This window comes from Pan troglodytes, chromosome 8, assembly GCF_028858775.2.
Source record: "Pan troglodytes isolate AG18354 chromosome 8, NHGRI_mPanTro3-v2.0_pri, whole genome shotgun sequence".
Taxonomy (NCBI): Eukaryota; Metazoa; Chordata; class Mammalia; order Primates; family Hominidae; genus Pan; species Pan troglodytes.
The window spans coordinates 30236997-30262371 of NC_072406.2; the positions used below are offsets into that span (position 1 = coordinate 30236997).

Here is a 25375-nt window from a genome sequence, read left to right on the forward strand (position 1 = left end):
TTTCTTGTGGATTGCCTTATTCGTCCAGGAAACACTGAAGGTTTCAGGTCCCAGGATGTTAAGCATATGGTGTATTCCAAATGGCTTCCAATTTTTACATTCATCAGATTAAACTAGTTCCAGAAGAGAAACTACTCATAAAAAAAATGAGTTTTTGTAAAGGAATGATTTTCTATAGAGAGAACTAAAATTTACTGGGCTGAGAAACACCATTTACATGAAATTTTAAATGTGGGCTTTTGAGCCTAGTGAGTCGTGAGCTTTAACATCTGGAATGAGTCAAGTCCCAAAGCCATGTCTTAATACGCACGCTCATTTGTCTTCCTCTGCTATGAATCCAGATTTGGTTTTATACTATAATTTCTAAAATATAAGCATTAAATTTTAATTCAAAGCCATTCAAATATGCTGGCACTTACGCTTAGTCCATCTGAGAGCTGAAAACAGAACCACACCGTATGGTAGTGTTTAACATGTGGCTTTCTGTGAAGTGAGCTTCAGGCTGACATACATCTTAGCTAAGTAAAGACTGGACCTTAGAGAGGAGCCTTGGGCTAATCTGGGTGAGCAGGAGAGGAATGAGGCCCTGCCCCCAGTGAGAGAATAAGGGGTGAGGAGGATAAGAGATGAGAGAAGCCATTTAGGATCTCAAAATCATTTACTTTGGTTATTATCCTTTGTTCTTTATTAGTATGTTTCATGATTTTTAGAGTTGGTATTTTAAACCTTTTCATGCCTTGTGAAACAGTGTCCCTTCTAACATCTCTATTAATAAATAAAATCTGATCTTTTAAGATCTGATATTCTAAAATCAAGAACACATGAATAAGTTTTACCTACAAGTGCCTTCCCTCATGATTGCAAACTCCAGTAGGTCACCTTCTCCTGCCCTCTCTTCTCCTCCCCATCATCATCATCATCATCGTCATTATCATCATGATGTTAACTTCAGTGAGCATTCATTGTGTGACAGGCACAATGTGACAAGGAACATTCTAATTGTTTGTCCTTGCATATAGAATATAACCCAGGCTCTTTATCTCAGTCTACAAGACCCTTCAGGGTCTAGCTCCTGCCTAACTCATATTTCTCTCTTCCATCCCTGTGTGATTCCAGCCACCCTGGTCTATTTCCAATTATTTTAGTTTATTTTTTCTGACTTCAGTCTCTAGGGCTGGGTTAGCACCACTACCTGGAGTCCTCCTTCTCTCAATTCTTTGCATTTCTCACTCCTCATCTGCAGATCCTACGTACAGGGTCTACAGATGAGAATGAGCTAGCCATACAAAGACCCTTGAGAAGCAAACTCAGACTGCTCCACTGAAGTCATTAGCCCTGTTCTTTTCTCTTACAGTACTGTTTCTTTCCCGCCCATACTTATCTCCTCTTGAAATTATGTAGTTTGTGCTTACTTATTTAATATCTATATTACATACCCATTCCCTAGCATGGTGACTGAAACCTAAGTGGTTTGATAAATATTTAGAGAATGAATAGATAAATGAATGAATGGTCTCTTTTAGTCCCTTTTGGGAAACTACTAGTACTATCCCTATTACACATGAGGAAGCTGTGGCTTACAGGTATCTTGCCTTTAGTAACACAGAGAGCTGAAGGGTTTTATCATGTTTCCATGCAATATTGTTTCCATTTTATATCAGAAAAGTACCAGCCATACCCTCTATTTGACCTAGGAATTTGTAATGTTCTTGATAATGGTCCATCCATATCCTCTTATTCCTGCTTACTGCTGTACATCACGCATGTTCAATGGGTTTGCAGCTTCTACATGAGCATGCAACTACTTCAAACACAGCAAAAATGTATTCTCTACAAGTTCTCACAACTCCAAATTAGGTGTTCTATCATCTCTCAGTCTGTTTCCTGCCTCCCACTACTCCAACCTACAGAATTATTTCACTAGAGGAATGGCCTATCTTCTTCCTTCACTAAAAAGCATCAGGATGGTCCAGCAGTTGTGGAAAAACTGTGCTCACAACAACAGAGCTCAGAGTCTAACCAAATGTTCCTAGTCTCTGTCAAAACCCTAAATCCAATATACTCAAGAATGCAAACTCTTTTTTGTTTTTTGTTTTTTTTTTAGATGGAGTCTCACTCTGTCACCCAAGCTGGAGTATAGTGGCATGATTTCAGCTCACTGCAACCTCCTCCTCTTGGATTCAAGTGATTCTCCTGCCTCAGCCTCCCAAGTAGCTGGGATTACAGGTGCCCACCATCACACCTGGCTACTTTTTTGTATTTTTAGTAGAGATGGGGTTTCACACCATGTTGGTCAGGCTGGTCTCAAACTCCTGACCTCAGGTGATCCACCCACCTCAGCCTCCCAAAGTACTGGAGTTACAGGCATGAGCCACCATGCCTGGCCAAGAGTGCAAACTCTTGAGGATCTCCCCCTTTTCCCTTTATCCTACCCTCTCTAGAAAGATATTTTTCTGACCTACAATTAATTTCAATATGTACTTAACAGAAAAACAAAATACTATTCAGCCTATGTGGTGTGTTTGCTTGCCCCAGGCCTTATTCTTTTTCTGACATTTAGGTGTGTAGTCTGTGAATTGCAGCCATGAGACTCTGAGCAGCAGGTCCACTTGAGGGAAGCAAGTGCCTCATGCATTCCACAAGTCCTGGCTCTCCCCCACCCAATCCCAAGCTCATAGCGGAATCATCTCAATGCCTAAGAAGTCACAAAAGGAGGTCCTTTGTGAATTTGCATTCATCTAAAGACATGCAGGAGATGCAGGAGTGCTGCTTAGGCTGAAGCAGGAGTGTAGCGGGGAGGGAGAGGTAGAGGGAAGGATGGAGGGGAAGGTGGTGAAAGAAAAGGTTCAGACGGAGGACAGACCTTCCTGCCTCAGCTTCTGCTCTCCTGCTTTCCCAATTATTTTGGTTCCCTTCTTTTAAATCTTAAAGATTTTACCAGGGAGTTGAGTTTCATCACATCTCACAGGTTTTGATACACAGCATTTCCTGTTTGTCATTTTCTATGTAGTCTTTCATTTTTTATTTCTTTCTCAAGCCAATGATTATTTTGGAGAGTTCACATACTTCCACACACTTGGGCATTTTAAAATGTTTATAAATAATCTAGGGTTATGTTATATTGTGAAGAGATGTACAATTTCTGCTTTGTTAATTTACTGGGATTGCCATAGAAGTCTAAAATATGATGAATTAGGGTTCAATGCCACTTGTAGAACAGGTATATTCCCTAGATTTCAGAAATAAAACTCAATGTAAATTACTCCTTCCTGTCTTATTGATTATATTTTTCAACTTTTCTGTTTGTATTTGCTTTCCACATCTAAGAAACAACAACTTCTCGAAAGCCCTTCTCTTTCTCCAGAAGGCACATCGCTCTCCCTGCGTCTCTTGTAGAGCCCCCTTTCCGGTTCCTCAGTGTCTCTGGGGAGAGGAGGCAGATACTTTAGGAATGGTCAAGGAGATTTGATGGGTGAACAATTCTACTCATTTCCCTTCGTATCCTACCTCAAGCCTTCACCTTAACATCGTATAGCCTTCTGAATTTATTATTCAGCCTACAACTTCCCTTCTCTGGGATTTAAAATTAAACTTTCATTACTACCTATGTGTCCTTCACTCAGAGTTCTGATGGCTTAAATCACTTATGAAATATTAATGAGAGGTGCTGCTTTTTATTCTGGAAAGATGCTTCCATCACCTTCATTGAACTATTCTATACAATTTAAAAGCTCTCTTCGACAAAAACAGATGAACTAACAATTGATCTGTTCTTGTATTCATTCATTTGTAGCCATGTCACATCTTCCATGGGTAATGTATATCTTTAAAAGTAGAAACTTCACTTAAGAGAGATATATAAATCTAAGAATTAACATGTTAATGTGTGTTTCTTGTGTTAAAAAAAAAAGAAAGATATGCTACACTGGGTCAATATCATTCTTATCTTTTGCAGTTAAAATCTATTCTTTAATGAGTGCTTATGGAACTCTCTTACTGAGCAAAAGTAAGTCTTTCAAAACCACAGTATCTGTGAAAGATACACACTCAGCAATGGTACCTTAATCTTCATTTGAAGGATATGTTTGCCTGGCAACCAAGGCACCTAAAACCACACAAAGAGAAGATCTAGGATTCTTAAAAGTACACCTATTCACATGCAAAGTAAATGTCCTTAGGATCATTCTCCCACATCTCTGTAGAATTTCTTTTCTCTTCTCCACTCTTTCTAAAATTTTGGGTGGACTGCTTTTACTCATCAATGGAGTCAGTAAAGGACAAAGTCAACCCCCCTCTAAACCACCAAAGTATTCGAAATACCAACATTCTTTTTTTAATTCTTTTTCATAAATATTTCATTTTTTAGAGATAGCTTTAAAAAATGAAGACATCATTTTAGGGAACAATATATTGAGTCATAATAATGTCATTAGAATTTGGTTCCTGTATCACTTTCTTCTATGACCACTATCTGAAGAACAACAAGAGAAGTGAATATACTTTTTAGAAAACGGGTTCAGTTCACAAATTTTCCCAATGGATAGAGATGATTTAAAGACAAGAGCTTTAACCAAAGTCAATGTAGGTCCATCTAGAATCTCATAGAGGTACATCTAAGTTTTACTTTGACAATAACTAGAGTTTGACCTTTGTGAGCCTCAATTTTCTCATTTGTAAAATTAAGGTCCTTGCTGATGCCAAAATTCTACAGGTTGGTTGTATTCCTTTAGGTTGGTTGGTCAAAGATATAATATAAAAATCTATCTATTAATATTTAAATCACCGTACATGACCTGTCCTTCTGAATAATACAGTTTTTTTTCCATCAACAATCCTTGAGGGAAATTTGGTCAAGACTTTGAGGATATGTGGTTACATCAGAATGTAGATACCTCGCTGGCCAACTGTGACAGCCACATCGGCTGTCTCTGAACTGATAAATTCAAGGCTAGAGTTAAAACTTTGTTCCAGAAAAACCTTGCACTTGCATTATTTTTTTTAACACTTCAAGCTTCTTTTTATCATTTATTTCCTTGATTCTACCCCTAAAGTTTAGAGAAATAGATAGGACATCTTACTGAAGTAGGAATTGAAAGATCCAGATAAAGAATTGTCCAAGGTTATACGGTCATCTGACAAATGAACTAAAATAAGAAGTTAGGTGAACTAACTTTAATCCCCTTCTGGCTACAAAACATTCCACCATTCTGGTTTATGAAATTAAATCTTCCAAAGCCAGTTTTATGATTTTTTGTGCGAACTTTTAAGAAGAATTCAGAGGAGTTCATGGAACCGCTCACTGAAATTCAGTTCTAGTGTTCTGCAAAGCCTGAGAGGATGAACCATTCAGAGGTACTGATAGTTCTTTAGAACCATAGAATCACCATGAAGGCTTTAATAGAAAGGGCCCCAAATTTCCCTGAAAATTATAGTTACATTCTTGCGTATCTGAGAAAATCATGATGCTCGGCTTCATGTTTTAGTCTAGTGGTCGGAGAGCCAGGTATGGAATTGGGTAATTCACAAGACCTTCCTCCCTATGGAAGATGAGACACCTCTTGTAGTCAAAGTCGCACAATTGCATTTCTGTTCTTACTGAAGATCAGTATAACTAGATCTCCTAAATTTGAATCCCAGCTCCATTACTTGCTAGACATGTAACCATGGACAAGTAACTTCCCTGGGCTACAGTTTCCTAAGATTAAAACAGAAATAATAATGATTGTTGAGAGGATTCAATGAAATAACTCACGAAAAGCACTTACCGCACATGGCAGGCAGTAAGCTGACAATAATCATTATCTATTTAATTTGTTATACTATTTTAAAGTCTTATAATAGTGCCTAGAGTATAGGAAGCACTCTCTAATTGAAAGCTATTTTTGCTCTTCTCAAAAGTTAAAAAAAGGGTTAATAATTTAATTTTGATTTACATAAAAATATTTGAAATTCTTCCATAGTGTAAAACTTTAATATACTTTATAAGAGACTTTAGAAAACCTAAATTGAATAAATATACCCATTCTGAAATGATCTGAAATAAAAATTTCTGGATTAAAAAAAATGCAGGCTGGGTGCAGTAGCTCATGCCTGTAATCCCAGCACTTTGGGAGGCTGAGGCCGGAGAATCACCTGAGGTTGGGAGTTTGAGACCAGCCTGACCAACATGGAGAAACCTCATCTCTACTAAAAATACAAAATTAGCCGGGCGTGGTGGCACATGCCTGTAATCCCAGCTACTCAGGAGGCTGAGGCAGGAGAATTGCTTGAACTCAGGAGGCAGAGGTTGCGGTGAGCCGAGATTACGACATTGTACTCTAGCCTGGGCAACAAGAGCGAAACTCTATCTCAAAATACATACATACATACATACATACATACATACATACATACATACATACATACATACTGCTGTAGTGCTATGGTCAATGCACTTCAACTAAGTCTAGCTAGATCTTATGCTAAAGTTCTGTTTCCTCTGTCTAAATGTAGAAAGAAGAGGACAGGAGGTCACATAGGTTTTTCCTGGATGAATAAATGGATTTAACTTGCACAAACAAACAAAATTGTAAATTCTTCTCCAGTTTATGTAAAATGATTATGCCCAAAAAACAATGTTTTATCTTGCTCAACACTTTAATTTGTGGCTTGACCAATAATTTAGCATAAGAAATACCAGGCCCAGCAAACAAAAACAGCCTGTCTCTGTTTCAAATATTCCCTGTATTACAATCATTACCCACACTTAAATCAAAATTAAAGATTTCTGGAGGAGAGCAAGCAGAATAAAGGAAGGAAAAACCCTAAACTCCAAAACAAGGGTCATTCAACACTTAAACTTTATTACCACTGACTAGCTGGGTCATCTGGGCAAATCCCTTCACTTTCCTGGGTTGAGTTCTTTCCTGTATTAATTATTCTAGATAATAAATCTGTATCTTATTAGTACATCCTATCAGCCTTATTTGCCTGCGCCTTAGTCATTAGAGCTTAGTTATTATTGTATTTCTAACAAGCTCTCAGGTATTCTGGCTGCTGGTGGCCCAACAATCTTTTGAAGACCACCACTCTGCAGAATATAAAAATGTTGATGAATGTCATCTCAGGGCGATTGAGTAGTGAAAGTTACCTCAATGTAATTCTGAGAACTGTCACTCTGGCACTGCAGCTCCACGTGGGTGAAGTTGATTTGTATTTGTTCTCCCTGGGGCTGCTTCATCATATAGACGCATTGCCTGGTGTGAGTGAAAGGCCCAGACAACTCAGGCAAGAAGAGTTCACCCTCTGGGTCCGTGTAGTTCCCACCACAACGCAGATCCGCTAAGAACAGGGAAGAGACGAACAGGTCATGGCAATGGCATTGCTCTGGCTTGCAGGCATTGGATCCAGTTTCTAAAAATTTACACACACACACACACACAAGCACATACCCATTTTATTCACCCTCTATAGGCTTGTGCCTCTAATTTTAAGATTTTCAGTTTGATGTGTTGTGGGACATCTCTGTAGTGGCTTAAAGAAATAGATGCAAAGATGTGTGATCTAGCTTCCAATCTGCCATTCTCTTCTATAAGTTGCTTTTTAAATACATTAATGCTCTGCTTCATTTCAATAAGATTTGAGATGGTTATTAAAAACATGTAACAAAATAAACTACATAACTGTATACATGAAGCAGATTAAAGAAAAAATGAATACAGAATAGCAAGATGTAGCCAGGGGGAGTTGATTTGCACGGAAAACAATTGAAAGGGGAACAGGAGGTTGGCACCAGATTCCGTGGAAAGAAAAGGAAATGAAGAAAGGGGACAAGTAAAGATGTTCTTTGTTACTCTTCCTGATATTGAAACTTAAAAGGTACTTTTTCTGAGAACATTTATTAAGGGCACAATAATAGATGTCATAAACAAAATCCTCCACTTCCCTAAAAAAATCCAAATCATAGAGTATTTCCTGTGTTTTGTTGTTTGTTTGTTTTAAGGTATCAAAGCAACTGAGGTCCTAACAGCTAATAGTATTTGGCTGGAAGTGAAGCTCTAGAGTCTGGGACACTGTGATGCTGGAAGCCAGCCCCAGCCCCTGTGCAGCTGGACTTGATCCGAGGATAAAATCCAGAGAGACTGCACTGCTCGCATGCACAAACCTCTCTCACAACTAAACATCAAACACCACGAGGGACCTGGTGCCCTGAATTATTTAAGTTTGGGTGCCTCATACATCTTTATCATGATGTGGATCCCATAATTTAGGGATCAAAGGGTATTGCAGTATTAATAATAGAACATTGGGAAGATAAAGAAAAAATATGAAGCTATGAGAGAAATATTTGTAAAGAAATGTTCTTGGTCTAAGACAGTCAGTCATCCTCTGAATCACATTAAAATATAAAACAGATGTAAGCATAGCATTGGCCTTCAAATCCCTCTTAAGCTCCCAAATGGTAGGTTACTTACAAGGTGATGTTAAGTAGGTAATATGGAAGCCTTGGTCACTAATCTGGGAGTCTGAATGGAAGTGAATTCTGGCAAAGGGGCCAGTAGTCTGGAGCGGTGGGACAGAGAAAGTGGTGCAGAACTTCCCAAGAAGGGGGTCCTGATACAAAGGACCATCTCGAATCTAAAACAAAAGGATGAATCATTAAGCTCAAAGTGGTCAGATTTTTAACAAACTAGGTCACTTTGGATATTAACTTCATAAAATCTATCATTTAAAAGTGATCGCTCAAGGAAGTTTCCCCATCACATCCAAATCTAACTCACGGCTGAGGTTCAGCAAAGGGTGTCTCCTTCTCCCATCACCCCAATGCCTTCTCTCTGTCTGATTTTTTTTTTTTTTTTTTTTTTTTTGAGATGGAGTCTTGCTCTGTCACCAGGCTGGAGTGCAGTGGTGCGATCTCAGCTGACTGCAACCTCCACCTCCCAGGTTCAAGCAATTCTCCTGCCTCAGCCTCCCAAGTAGCTGGGACTACAGGCACCTGCCACCACGCCCAGCTATTTGTTGTATTTTTAGGAGAGATGGGGTTTCACCATGTTGGCCAGGATGGTCACAATCTCTTGACCTCATGATCTGCCCATCTTGGCCTCTCAAAGTGCTGGGATTACAGGCATGAGCCACCGCGCCTGGCCTGTGACTGGATTTCAATTCCAAGGCTGGACATATAGTTTGAATTTTTGTCATGATGTTACTAATCAAAGATCTTTCCCTTTTGATTTTTGCATTATAAATTCTTAGTGATCTAGAAGAAAATGAATATAAGCAAAGAAAACAGAAGAAGGAACACCATTGATGCCAACTGATTCATAACTTGGTCCAGGTTTTCAGAAGGGTCAGAGGTAGAGAGGAAGTGCCGTCAGATTAGACACAACAGAAAGACAGGTTAGTGAATTTAAAAATGCAACTTTGATAGTAAGTAAGTACTACCACGATAATGACGTGACCTTAGAAATCCTTTTCTAATTGTTGGTTTTTAATCTATGATGTAATCATGTCAATCTCTCTATAATTTTGTTGTAATTGCAAATTCTATACTATATAGACCACTGAGGAGTCAATGAACTAAAGAATATTTTAATATGGTCAATTTTGTCTATTCAAATTACTTTTCTTACTGGGATCAAAGTTAGATGTCAGCATTACTTTATTCTAATATTTAACTGGTTCTTTGAAATACTGTAGTTCAAAGAGAAATGAGAGACATTTCAATATTGTCAGAGTGGTTGACACTTTCTACCATATGGTCTCCAGAAATAAATGTGTAGGAATTTTTTAAAGCCTCTAATTTTAACTTGATGGAATTTATTGAAAATTAATTTCAAGATAACTCACTTTTCTGTCAACATTTAAATGACCATTTTGCAGAAATTTTCCAGACAGAGACAGATCTTCCAGTCATTCCCAAAGGTTTCAAATCCATTATTGCTGAATTACTAATGACTTTTACTTGCGGAGCCCCTTTTTGACACCACATCCTTCTATCCTTTATGAATAATTGCATTGACTCTATCCCTCTCTAATGGACTTGGAAATGCATATTGTCTTTTTCACACTACTGCAAGGGGCTGAGATTTATGGTGATAAAAAATACAGGACAACCTGGGAACTCAATCTTCTCCATTATCTTGTCAGGCTACAAATGAAGAGCAACACTTTTTGATGCACCTACGTACAAACGGCATTTGAATATAAGAGCCTTTTCTCCTCCTCCATATTTTAATCTTTTACTAATGGGTAGGCAGAAGGAGCTTCGGCTGATACCTTTCCTCTCAGTAATAATGATTACTTTATTCCAGGAACCTAACCCAGTTCAACACAATCACTATTCTTTTTCTTTTTCTTTTTTTTTTATTTTTATATTTTTTTAGACAGAGCCTCACTCTGTCACCCAGGCTGGAGTGCAGTGGCACGATCTCAGCTCACTGCAACCTCCGCCTCCCGGGTCCAAACGATTCTCCTGCCTCAGACTCACGAGTAGCTGGGGTTACAGGCACCCGCCACCTCGCCCAGCTAGTTTTTGTATTTTTAATAGAGATGGGTTTTCACCATGTTGGCCAGGCTGTCTCCAACTCCTAACCTCAAGTGATCTGCCCACCTCGGCCTCCCAAAGTGCAGGGATTTCAGGCTTGAGCCACCACACCCGGCCTCTTCGTGGAATACTACAGTTAAGCTGTGAAAGACCTTGCCAGTTTACCACAGACAACTGAAGGTTTGAATCTGCATTGAAGGAGATGGCTATTACTGAGTGTTTATTTCATAAATTCTGCATTCTCATGGCAGGGGTGTGAGCTTCCAGGTAACACCATAGCAGGGCAAGGTAATCTGTTTCCCAGATTCAAATGGAACCCAGAAGAAGAAGCAACAAACAGGCACAATTAAAAATAGAGACTTTGCAAGAGTTAGATATTGACTGACTACTGAGAAACACACCTAACTACAGCTAATATTTTGGGGTCATCCATGGGCATGGCTAGACCATAGTGCCCTGAGTCCTAATCATACTGTGATATGTTCTATCTAAATATAATTATTTACCTCAAGGTAATCTTTGTTGCAGTCATCATGGTGCTCGAGGCTCAAGGTCCCAAAAGTAAATGTTACCAGGAGGTCAGGACTAGTTACAACAATCCAGACACAATCTCTTCCTGGGGGATAGTTTCCAGGATACCCCGGAGACTTAATAGAACCGTAAGTACCAGTCAGTATACCTCCACACTCTAAAATAAGAGGGAAAAATAATGTTACATTTGTATAGATGTTATAATTCATGGAGAATGATCAGAGCCCTTGGCGTAAGAAGCCAAACTTTTTAAAATAACTATGAGCAGTTTTAGACACCCTCATAAATTAAAAAAGACTTACATTTTCCAGTTTTATAAAGTTACAAGTCTAGAAGTATCAATTGATAAACAAATGAATCACCCATGTGTCAAGCTCTGTGCTTGTGAGCCATCACATGCTGACACTATTTAAACAGGGCTGAACCATCTGAGGGATGAATACCAGGATTGTAGAGTCATCTTTTTCACTTTGATGATATTAATTTCTGTATGTGAAATTGTAAAGAATTCCAGAACTTCTGCCAACCTCTATGTGTTTCAGCAAACCAGATCACTTTGCATATTAAAATGGTTAAGAGCTACATAATTTTCATTTGAGAAGGTTTCTTAATACTATCATATAGTTAAAACATTCATTTAATAAATGAAAAAATTCAAATGTCTGTAGTGATCGAGCCACTGTTCCAAGAATGGAGCAAGTGAGGGACTGAGCCAGGCTTTCTGATGCTGACCCCACTACCATCCTCATTATACCACACCGGCCCCCTAACGTTGCTGACTAGTGACTGGAAGAACCTGCTCTTCATTAATACCCACATTTATTTAACAAAGAATCTGTAGTGGCTTAGATTTCTATGAGAAGTGCTACTGTAAATCAAATGATAGAAACACTAAATAATAAAAATCCAGATTGTAGTAATACAGACATTAGAAATAAGTGAGATAGGTAACATTTTAGATGTGTAAGATATGAAATTTACATAGCTATACAGGTTGTTCAAATAAAAATTTTGCTGCCAAAGTAAAAAATGAAACAAATTAGTTCCATGAGTCTCATTGTTCCTACTGAGAAAACATCTCAGTTCCTCAGAAAAAGAGGCATTTCCCAATGTAATACTTTAAAAGTTACCAGTTTTAAATGCATAAAATAGCATAAGCAAAGGAAAAGATTAATGACAAAATAAGAAAAAATGCAATATGCAACAAAGAGTTATTATCCTAAAATATACAGAACTTCTAAAAAGAATAGAGACATGAATAGAGTGCACTGAAAAAAAGTTCAGATGTCTCTTAAACATACGAAAGGATGTTCAACCTCACTCATCACAAAGAAGGTGCAAATAAAACTTTAATTGAGATGCCATTTCATACCCCTCAGAATGTTAAAAATGCAGAGTTTTGAAAACAAATTATTGGAGAGGCTGTGGGGACACAGACATTCTCACACATTGCTGGAGAATGCAAGATGGTACGATCACTACATAAGAGAATATAGCAATACCTAGCAAAAACCTATGCATTTCATTTTTTTTTTCGACCAAACAATACTACCTTTGGAAAGATATCCCAAAGGTACATTGGCAAAAATACAATATGACAAGTGAGTAAGGTATTTTGTTGCAGTAACATTTGGAATTCCAAAAGATTGGAAACAAGACTGGGTGTGATGTCTCATGCTTGTAGTCCCAGCACTTTGGGAGGCTGAGGCAGGAATATCATTTGAACCCAGTTTAAGAACGGCCTGGGCAACATGAGGAGACCCCATCACTACAAAAAATAAAAAAATAAAAATTAGCTGGGTATGGTGGTTTGTGTCTGTAGTCCCAGCTACTGGGGAGACTGAGGAAGGAGGATCACTTGAGCCTGGGAGGTTGAGGCTGCTGTGAGACACGATCGCACCCTGTCTCAAAAATAAAAAACAAAAGACTAAAAAGAAAATGGCCAAAGGACTGGAAACAAGCCAAATGTCCGTCAATAGAGTATTGATTGAACAGAAAATGAGACATCACATAGTGGCATACTATGCTCTGATTATGGAGTAATCTCCAGGATATATGATGTGAAAAAAAGCCAACTATAGACCAGTGTGTATATTATGCTCCCTTTTATCTAAGAAAGAGGAAAATACAATTATATGAGATCATTTGCTTAATTTTTAAATAGAAGGATAAATCAAAAACTAATAAAAACTGTTCTCTAATGGGGGAGAAAGAACAGAGTGGAAGGGACAGGAAAAAAAAAAAGCTAGACCTCTCATAATCTACCATGCCCATTGATTTGGCTTTGCAACTATAAATATATTTTACATAATTATAAAGCAAAATTTGAGAAAAATGAAAGAAATCTTTAAAATCACAACTGAAGTGAAACTGGTGAAATAATTGCATTGAGCTGACAACCATAGAGAGTAGAAATATTCCAAGGGACCTTAAACACTGTAATTTGACTATACCGCTCAAGCAAAACATATTTTAAATACACAAAAAAGAACAAAGAAATCTTAAATGGTTTCCAGTTATCATACCATTAGTAATAATATTAGTATTGTTATTTTGAAAATATGTACAGTAGGACTAAGTACATAAATAATATGTTCATGTCATTGGGAACCAGGATTTTTACTGTATGAGAGAAGAGGTAGAAATGTAAAGTAAAAAAAAGAAAAAAAAAAAGCAACTCTATAATCTCAATATTCCAATATAGTGTAAGATCACTATGAATATATAGGGTATTTTTTTCTTTAAAAAACAACAAAAAAGTGTTTTCTAATTCTGTCCACTGAAAGGTCTAGAGACGATGACACACCCAGTACCAATAGCCGTCCGTAGCACCCAGATTGTGAGATCTAAATACCATTTCCCACAGAAAAAGTCGGAGCTCTTTAGGGAAATCAGGGTTTTCAGTCCTGAGGTAAATAATGTGCAGGAAGAGCCTAGAACATCTTTTCTGACCAGAAAGCAAAGAAGCTTTCAAAGGTAACTGGAGTTTGGTTAAAGAAGTTCAGAAACTAACTGGAAAATTTTCCAGAGTTTTGAAAACAAATTATTAACAAACGTAACAAACAAAATACGGAAAAATGTTTCATTTTTAAATGCCTAGAATTGATTAAAGCACATCAAATGTGATATAATATATAAATGTACAGATATCAAAAACAAAATAAAATAAAATGGAATAAGTGACCATTTTGAAGAATGCTAAGGAACCAAGTTATTAATTTGAATACTTTTTAAAAAAGAAAAAGAAAATCAAGCACTTATCCTACCTTTCCTACATGATCTCTGTAAGACAGCAACCAAATAGCTGATATGAGTAAGTTCTATTCCATTAAAGAACTTCAAATAATAAATAAATAAAGAAGAAATAATAAAATCAAACTATTATCACGTTGTAGGTCTCAATGAATAACTCATCTAAATAATGAACCTAAAGAATGCTAAAACCATTAGAGAAAGTGCAAAAGAGGCTTTTAATGGGAAGTTCAACCTGAGGAGATCAGAACACTCTGACCAATGTTAACTTCATAATAGAAAAGCAGATTTCATGTATCTCCTGAAAAGATTATTTTTTACCAAAATAAAACCCCCTGGATTTAACCAAACTTTTTGGTATAAGTACCAGTTTACAAACAACATGACAAATGGCATGTAGAATATAAACAGCAGAATCCAAGATGTGGGATGATCTGCAGAACAAACAATCCATTTCTTTCACAAATAAATTTGAACAATGGGCTGCTCTGCCTATGGAGTAGCCATTCTTTATTCCTTTACTTTCTTAATAAACTTGCTTTCACTTTACTGTATGGACTCACCCCAAATTCTTTCTTGTGCAAGGTCCAAGAACCCTCTCTTGAGGTCTAGATCAGGACTCCTTTCTGGTAACATCTTCCTGGCAAACCCCACAGGGACGATACGGAGAAAACCCCTGACCCATAGGAAACAGACTGTAGCACCAATTGGCAGACTGTGGATATCACCTTTTATCAGAGTTATGAACGGGTCTCACCATACTGACGCTTTCTGACTAAGCTCCTCTCTACCCTGAATACAAGAGACCCTAATAGTTAGGCAGGAATATCATCACCCTTATTCATCCTGAAGGAGTTACAGAAAATGGACCGTCGTCCCTCTACAACCCTTAGGATTAAAGGTCCCCTTGTAAAAGGGAGTGGGGTAATAAACCATAGGCATTCAAAGCAGAGCAACTCCATCTTGAATAGGGGCTGGATAAAATAGGGCTGAGACCTACTAGACTGCATTTCCAGGAGTTTAAGGAATTCATAGTCACGGGATGAGATAGGAGGTCGGCACAAGATACAGGTCGCAAAGACCTTGTTGATAAAACAAGATGCAGTAAGGAAGGCAGTCAAAAACCACCAAAACCAAGATGGTGAGGAAAGTGACCTCTGGTCGTCCTCACTGCTCACTATATGCTAATTATAGTGCATTAGCATGCTAAAAGACACTCCTACCAGTGCCATGACAGTTTACAAATGCCATGGTAACATCAGGAAGTTACCCCACATGGTCTAAAAAGAAGAGGAACCCTCAGTTCCAGGAATTGCCCACCTCTTACCCAGAAAACTGATGAATAATTCACTCCTTGTTTAGCAAATAATCACAAAATAACTGTAAGTATACTCAGTCAAGCAGTCCATGCCACTGCTCTGCTTATGGAGTAGCCATTCTTTTATTTCTTTACTGTCTTAATAAACTTGCTCTCACTTAAGAAAAAATGAACAATGATTAATGATTGATAATAGTAAGGAATTATTGTTTGTTTGTTTTAGTTTTTATCATTTTCAGGCATTGAGAACAAACAGCAAAGGACTGTAATCTCTGAAAAGAGAAGCATATGAAGTATGTCCCATACACACTCAAGAATTCAAAGAAGTGAAGCCCAAGGAGACAGCAATACCCTTGCTATGGCAAACAAACAACTCACGATTTAGGGCTACCAAAGCATCTGGCGGTTTTGGAGCTGCATACTATAAGGAAAGCAGCTGCATGGAAATGGCACCTCAAAAATGTACAGGCATTTCCTTGGGTCCTTAGCTCATTCCCAAGCTGCAAATGCACAGAGAAGACAGCAGGTCTAACTAACAGAGAACAGTTTCAGAGGGGAGGGAAGTTGCTAAGAATTGAAGAGAGACTGCATAATAAACACTGAAGGGATGTGTTGCCTCATTCAGTCAGAAAGGAGATACTTTTATGAAAACCCTGAGAACTGAATTGAAACATGAGAAAAGTATGCTACAGGAGTAAGATTCATATTCTAGGAAATATGACAATCCACCAGGATTCATGGAAAATTTGAAATAGGTCCCCTGTAAATTCAAGCCTTGATTGAATGAAAGTGATCTGCCAGGAACATAAGTGCCTACTAGAAAAAAACCCAACCCTTCTGAGAGGAAGATAATATAATCCAGAACCCCTGCAACATATCACGTATAATGTCCTGCTCACAATAAAAACTGACTAGGCCTGTGAGGAAGTAGTAAAAAAAAAAACAAAACCCAATAATAAATAAAACAGGCAATCTGAGCAAAGCCAGAAACATTCCAGATACTGAGGCTACCAAACAATGACTCCAAAATAACTATGATAAAACTTAGAGGAAAAGGTTGACAAAATAGTTGAAGAACATTTCAACAGTACTTACAGACTTTCCAAAACAAAATAACCAAATAGAATCAAGCAAAAAAAGAAGGCAAGAATATAAAACCATAAGAACTATTAGAAACAGTCAAAACCTTCAGCATATGTGTAATTTGAGTCTCAGAAGGAGAAGAAAGAGGAAAAAAGTGGCAATGCAATATTTGAAAAAATATTGGCTGAAATTTCTCAAAATTGTATAAAAGAAAGCAACCTATAGATTCAAAACTCTCAGTGACTCTTAAGCAGGACAAACACAGAGAAAACCAGATCTAGATACGCCATAATCAAGTTGTGGAAAATTAAATATAAACACACAATAAAAGCAGTGAGGGAGGAGAAAAAGACACATTATCTTCAGGAGAACAACAAGAATTACTGCTGAGGTTCCTCTCCCTGAAAAAATTATGGAAGTGACAAGACACTGATGTGGTATTCTTAGAGAGCTAATAGGAAATGGTCAACCTAAAATTCTATGTGTAATAATATCCTTCAAAAATTAAGGTAAAAAATGCATTCTTAAACAAAAGCTGAGGGAATCTGTCTTCAACAGACATGCTCTGTGAGAAATATTAAAATATGTTCTTCAGGCTGAAGAAAAATGATCCCATTAGAATGTAAAATGGTCTGTTTGCAAATGGCATGATCTTTCATACATAGAATACCCTAAAGACTCCACCAAAATACTTTTAGAACTAATAAATGAACAAACTAATTCAGTAAAGTTACAGGATATAAAATCAACATATAAAATTAGTGCATTTCTATACATTAACAACTAACTGTACAAAAAGGAAATTAAGAAGAAAATCCCATTTACAATAGTGTCAAAAAGTTAAATACTTAGGAATGAATTTAACCAAGAAAGTGAAATATCTGTATTTTGAAAACTATACCACATTAATGAAAAAAAGAAAATATTTGGTGTTCACAAATTGAAAGAATACTGTTAAAATGTCCATACTATGCAAAGCAGTCTACAGTTCAATGCCATCTCTAACAGAATTCCAATGGTATTTTTCACAAAATAGAAAAAGAATCCTATAATTCATATGAAACCACAAAAGACCCCAAATAGCTAAAGCAATCTTGAGCAAAAAGAAGAAACCTGGAGGCAACCTGATTTAAAAATACATTTAAAATAAAAATACACTACTTGATTTTAAAATATATTACAAAACTGTAGTAATCAAAACAGTATGGTATTGGCATTAAAAACAGATATCTAGACCTATGGAACAGAATAGAGAGCCCAGAAATAAGTCCATACATTATGCTGAATTGATTTTTGACAAACATGGCAAGAACATACAACATGTAAAGGATAGTCTATAATAAATGGTGCTAAGAAAACTGGATATCCATTTGCAGAAAAATGAAACTGAACCCTTATCCCACACCACATACAAAGTCAACTCAAAATTAAAGACTTAAACATAAGGCCTAAAACTGAAGAACTAATCCAGGAAAACATACAGGAAAAGCCCTATGACATTAGTCTGAGTAGTGATTTTTTGGATATGACCACAAAAGCACAACTGAAATATATAAAAAACTCAACTCAATATCAACAAAACAAACCCAATCTTAAAAATGGGCAAAGGATCCAAATAGACATTTCTCAATAGAAAACATATAAATGGTCAACAAATATATGAGAAAATGCTCAACATCACTAATCATCATGGAAATGCAAATCAAAATCACAATAAGATGCCACCTCATACTTGTTAGAATGGCCATTATCGAGAAGATAAAAGACAACAAGTATTGATGAGATGTGGAGAAAAGGGAACCCTTGTTGAAAGTATATTGGTACAGCCATATTTAAAACAATATGGAGGTTCGTCAAAAAATTAAACACAGAGCTACCACGTGATTCAGCAATCTCACTTCTGGTTATACATCCACAGAAAATTAAATAAATATCTGGAAGAGATATCTGCACTTTCATGTTCATTGCAGCATTATTCACAATATATTCATACATTCACCATAGCCAAGATATGGAATCAATCTAAGTGCTCATCAACAGGTAAACGGATAAAGAAAATGTGCAATATATAAATACACAAAAACACACACACAGACATAAATGGGATATTATTTATCCTTAAAAAGAAAAGGAAATCCTGTCATTTGTGACAACATGGATGAAACAGGGAGACATGCTAAGTGAAATAAGCCAGACATAGGAGGACAAACACTGCATGCTCTCGCTTATATGTGAAATCTAAAAAAAGTTAAACTCATAGAAGCAGAAAGTAGAATGGTGGTGGCCAGGAGCTGAGAGGTGGGGGCAATAGGGAAATGTTGGTCAAAGGGTAAAACGTTTATGTTCTCTGGAATGAATAGCTTCTGGAGATCTAATGTACAGCATGGTGACTATCATTAACAATATTGTATTATACACTTGAAAATTGCTGAGAGTAGATCTTAAATATTTTCACCATATTGACTAAAATGGTAACTATGTATGATAGATATATTAGTTAGATTGTGGTAATCATTTCACAAGTTATACATATATCAAAATATCAAAACATTACATTGTACATCTTAAATATATATAACTTTCATTTGTCAGTTAAGCTCCAATAAAGCTGGGAAAACATAAATGCTTGAAATATTGGGAAAAGAAGATAAAAATAATATAAGAAAATAAATAAAGCAAAAGTTTCAGAACAAAAAGGTGGCAAATCTAGAATCATAGTTTGAGATTTTACTATAACTTTCTGACTAAGTAATAAAGCAAATATTTTTTTAAATCAGTAAAGAAATTTAATATTTGAAAAACACTATTTACCAACTTGACTAAGTTAATATAGGTAGAGGACTACATCTAACCATTACAGAATATACATTCTTTCCTGTCCATACAATAAATGCACCAAAATAGACTTTGGTCTATAAAGTAAATCTCAACAAATTTTAAAGATTGAAATAATATACTGCATGATTAGTGATCACATTGGTAAATAAACAGTATAATTTTAATAAAACCTATGGTCACAGAGAATTCAAAATAAAAATGACAAAATACTTTCAGCTGAATGCTAATGAAAACATACATATTAAAACCTGTGGGATGCAAATAAAAGTTCTCCAAGGAAAATGCATTAGTTTTAGTGCATACATTAGAAATTCTAAAAAGTTCAAACTCATTTGTCAATGCTTCCAAGTCAAGAAGCTAGGAAAAAAATTTTAAAGTAACCGTACACTAGGTGCAAAATAACACAAGGGAAGAAAATGATAAAACCATGAGGAAAATCAATGAAATAAAAATCAACAGAAAACATTAACGGAGCCAATAGTTGGAATTTTGAAAACATTAGTAAAACTAAAAAACCCTTGGTAAGACTTATCAGGGTAAAAAGATAACATAAATTATCAATATCAGGAATGAAAAGAGACGACATCACTACAGAGCCTACGAACACTAAAACATAGTAAGAAAATATTCTGAAAGTACAGATGAGTTTCTTGAGAAAAAAATTACCAAAACTGAAAAAAGAAGAAATGTAAACTCTGAATAGATCTATATTGAATACATTGAATCATAATTTAAAGCCTTCTCACAAGGAAGCCTGCAGGCTCAATTAACTTTATGGTAAATTATTTCAAACATTTAAGAAATATTGTCAATCTTACACAAATCCTTCCAGAGAATATAAAAAGAGAGGACACTTTTCTATTAATTTTAAAACATTGACATTACCTGTAACTTGACAAAATTACAAAAGAATATCACCCAAATATAGATATAAAAATCCTAAAAATATATATTAGCAAATAAAATCTAGCAATATATAAAAAGCATAACTTGCCATGAACAAATGGAAAATATTTGATGAATGCAAGGTTGATTCACCATTCAAAATCAATCAATTTAACTCACTATATTTACAGAATAGAGGACAAAAAACATATGATCACCTGAATAGAGTCAGAAAAGGTATTTTATATGTTTCAACATTCATTCATGATTTTTTAAAATTCTTGGTAACTAGGAACAAAAGGTGTGGGGTTTTTTATAATTCTTTATAAATTCTGACACCTCTCCCATTTAGAAGTGGGCCTATGTCCCCTCGCCTTGAATTTGGGTCAGCTTGTGACTAAGTTAACCCATTGAGTATGGCAGAAATAACACAATGACTTCCAAACATAGGCTGAAAAATTCCCACGCAGCACCTGTCTGGTTCTATTGTAATGCTTGCTCTGAGAGAAGCCAATTGCCACGAAAAAAGTTTCACTATTCTAAGACAAACTTTTTAGAGTAGCCACATGTAGGCACTCAGGTCCATAGCCTAGTTGAACTCTCATTGAAAGCCAGCATCAATTGGTAGCCACTGGAGTAGGCCATCTTGGATATTCAGCCCAGTCCAGCCTTTAGACAGCTACAGTCCCAGCTGACACCCGCTTATAACTGCTGAATAGATTTCAAGTAGCAACTGTCATGTTAGGTTCTTTCCAAATTCCTGGCCCACAAAATCAGAAACAAAGTCAAATGATTAATGTTCTACAACACTAAATTTGTGGGAAATTAGTTATACAGCAATAGTAGTTGACACAGGAAAGAACACTCTTCATCTGATAAAAATTATCTGTGAAAACTTACAGCTAACATCATATTCAACAATGAAATATTGAGCATTTCCCCATGCTGCTGGGGAAAAGACAAGGATTTCCTTTTCACCACTTTTATTCAGCTTGGTATTGAAGGTCCTAGCCAGGGCAATAAGTCAAGGAAAAGAAATAATAGTTACAAAGACTGGAAAGGAAGAGGAAAAATATCCTTCATTCACACATGATGTAATTATGTATGTTTAAAAAATCCAAAAGAATCTACAAAAAATAATTAGACATGATGAGTGAATTTAACAATGTATATGGAATCAAAATCAAATATTTAAAAAATACATATTTTTACATAACAAGTGAAAAATTAAATTTTAGAAAATTAATATTTCACTAAGCATAATATATCAAATATCTGTAAATAAATCTAACAAAGATATGGAATACTGAGACACTGAAAGCTATAAAACATTGCCAGGATAAATGAAAAGAGAACTAAATTTAAAAATAGTTTATTTTCATGCATTGGCAGGCTGAATATTTTTAAGATGTCATTTCTTCCAAAGTTAATTATAGATTCAATGTAATTCCCATAAAATTCTTTGGGAAAACTGACAAGTTGATTCAAAAACTTATATGGAAATGCAGAATATCCAACATCTTTGAAAAGAACAAAGTTGAAATTACACTCTCAGATTTCAAGCTTCAGAAGTTAAGCCTAGGTAGCATCAGGATAGATAAAAACACCAGTAAAAAAGATGAGAAAATGCTGAAATTGATCCACAGATGTATTGATGAATGAATTGGGGGCATGGTATACTGATCTCTTTACTTTTTATTTGTTTAAAACTTGCATAGTAAAAACTTAAGAGAAAATAGAATAATTAAAACAAAATAATAACAAAAAGAAAAAAATATTGAGTGATCATTAAGATGAAGGAATACTACATGAAGGGGTGGACAATGTCCTCAATATTCCTGCAGTAAACTACTAGTAGAGCTTATAAAAAGGCTGTTCAGTAATTTGATAAGGGACCAACTAAGACTCATGTTTTTTAATCCCTTCTATTTCATGCTTACTTTGTTGTCTTTAGACACAAAATAAATTCTAATTCATTCTAGGTTGATTTGATTTTAAAGTAATTATGGTTGGTCACAGTGGCTCATGCCTGTAATCCCAGCACTTTGGGAGGCCAAATTAGATGGATTGCTTGAGCCCAGGAGTTTGAGACCAGCCTGGGCAACATAGAGAAACTCCATCTCTATAAATAACACACAAAACATTAGCCTTGAGTGGTGGTGCACACCTGTAGTCCCAGCTACTCAGAAGGCTGAAGTGTGAGGATCACTTGAGCAAAGGAGGTCGACGTTTCAGTGAGCCGTGATCAAGCCACTGCACTCCAGCCTGGGCAACAGAGTGAGACCTTGTCTCAAAATAAATAAATGAATAAAATAAAATAAATTATAAAAATATTATATATCTTCAGATCCCAAAACATCTCATGTATCCAAAAGTCTAACACTGATTAAGAAAACTTAATAACCTCAAAATTTTGCTTGCTTTTTTTCTCCAGGTTCACACATACCTGGTTGCTGTGTTTCCCATCTTACTGTAAAGCCTCTCCCATTTCTTAAATGTTCAGAATAGAGATGAAAATAGAGAGCATTGTCACTGCTGAGAAGTTCATGAGGGAGGCTGGAGCCACAAAATCTTCCAAGTTGAAAAGCAGAAGAGGAATCTCCATCATAAACCTGAAGAAACTCGTGTGGACAGTTGTCCATGGATTCTAACCGGAAAAAAGTGAAAGTGATACGCAGGACCTAAAAATACAAAGGCCACATATATTATCTTTTACTTCCATGTTAATTTTAAAGTATTTCTCCCACTTCCTAGGCAGCATTCATACTGAGGCACTTTCAAGAGCTAGACCTATCATTCCCTAATTATCCACCAGTACATATGGCAATCTATATACTAAATAACTTGTGCTAAATATTGTTAAAAACAAACTTCAACTAATATCAAAATATATCAAAAAATCTTAATGTTAATAACATAGATTTACCCCAATTTCATTAAACTTGTCAAGTCCACCAGACCAAGGTATGTCAAATATATAACTGACATTGTTTCTAAAGCAGTAAAATAAATTGGAGATTTGAAAATCTACCTGAATTAAGTTGAACTGGCTAATATTACCATTCACAAGAATGTACACCCTAATTCCCTGAATAACCTGTGGCCTGTATCAAACACACAGACATTCATCACTGCCCGCCAGGGATGTTGATTCCAGAGGGGCTAAGATTCTGACGCCAGCCCAGACCGACACGCTCAGGTGTGGGCGGAGTAGGCGGGATGTAGACAAGCAAGTCCTAGAAGGCTTCAGGGACTGGATATAATTAAAGGATGAGTAATACCAAGAGTAGAGAATGAGAGGAAGGTAACAGGAAAAATACTGAGCATACAAGTAGAAGAGAATAAACATAAAAATGTGTCCGAATGGATTAGAATACAGACTTCAAATATAGTAATATAACTTATAAAACATACTGACAACCTCATTTGAGATAAACAATCAAAAGAAGGCTGTCGAATTTAATTTTCATCAGAACCTAAAATCACAACAATATTCAGTTAATGAAAAAGAATATAAGGAATTTTTGAAATTCTGTGCTAGGGTATTTTAAGATCAGTTACCTATTACTACATGACTTTCTTAAAACAGTTTAAATGAAACTCAAATGTTCATTAATTGAACTATCCTGATTTGTATATATTTTCTACCATACTATGTCCATTATGAGTGAGAAGATATGAAATCACAATAATCAAGAATAAAACAAGATGAATTTTCTTGCGAATTGGTAATAAAAGTATTACAAGTTTCTCACCTAAGAATATTTTTTTTTCAAAAGAATGTTTTCAATGCCAGGAAATAGAATTCATGAAAACTAAATGGAAGGAAGGAAATTCACATAGCATACCCACTGGGAAATTTATTTTGGAGTTTATTTTAGTGTGAGGTTACCAGGTCGCAAATAGTCCTCCCTCCTCAAGGGAAAAAAAAAATGTTTTTTGACCCTTGTACAATGCCCTCTGTAATAGTTTGCTGGAAAAAGTTAATAGGATTTCAAGGGAAAATTTTATCTATTCAGACATACCATTTTATTTTTATGAATCCAGGAGGTGGTTGAGAAACAATATTTAGAAACGCCTGGGTAATTAATATCGGGTATAAGAGCACTAAAAACCTTGGACTTGGATCTTAATTGAAGAGCGTTCACGGAGCGGCTCAGAGTGACAGGCTGTGGAGGCGACTGGCCTGTGTCTGAGTCACTGCATGCCACTTTCGAACCACATGCACCTGGACACACTTCTCAATGGCACTAGGCTCTGTTTCCTCATGTGTAAAATGAAGATAATAATTTCTATCTTTCAGGGTTATGAGAGTTAAAAATGGAATGCTGTAATATATATGAAGCACTTAGCATAGAACATGGCAGAGCAAAGACATTTGATAAGAAAACTATCTTAATATCAGTGGCCATTTTTGCATAATAATCAACATAAAACTGAGCAACCATCTTCTAAAATACTGTCTCAGTAACAACATGATTTTACAAATTAACTAGTGGCTTGCAGTCAGTCAACCAGTGTAGAGAATCATTCATGCTGGAGAAAGCATGGACTTTGGAAGCAGACAAACTTGACTTTGAAATTCAACTATTACAATTACAAGCTAAGAAGTGTTAACAAAAAAATGTTTAGCTTCACCTACTTTTCATTATTTCATCTATAAAAGGAGGATCCTCTTATTTATTTATTTATTTATTTATTTATTTATTTATTTTTGAGATGGAGTCTTGCTCTGTCACCCAGGCTGGAGTGCAGTGGCGCAATCTCAGCTCACTGGAACCTCTGCCTCCTGAGCTCAAGTGATTCTCCTGCCTCAGCCTCCCGAGTACCTGAGATTAAAGGCACCCATCACCATACCTGGCTAATTTTTGTCATTTTAGTAGAGCTGGATTTTCACCATGTTGGCCAGGCTGGTCTTGAATTCCTGACCTCAGGCAATGTGCCCG

General features: G+C 36.2%; 1 protein-coding gene across 2 annotated transcripts in view; it reads right to left on the reverse strand.

Moving 5' to 3' along the window:
- Positions 1-25375, reverse strand: part of CUBN (cubilin) — a 305950-nt gene that overhangs the window by 252952 nt on the left and 27623 nt on the right. For both annotated transcript variants that reach the window (XM_063781434.1, XM_024346234.3), the window contains exons 14-17: positions 22876-23110; positions 11029-11210; positions 8454-8616; positions 7130-7320 (exon numbers count right to left, since the gene is read on the reverse strand). In XM_063781434.1, coding sequence (XP_063637504.1) covers positions 7130-7320; positions 8454-8616; positions 11029-11210; positions 22876-23110 — 771 coding nt within the window. The remainder of the gene's footprint in view (positions 1-7129; positions 7321-8453; positions 8617-11028; positions 11211-22875; positions 23111-25375) is intronic.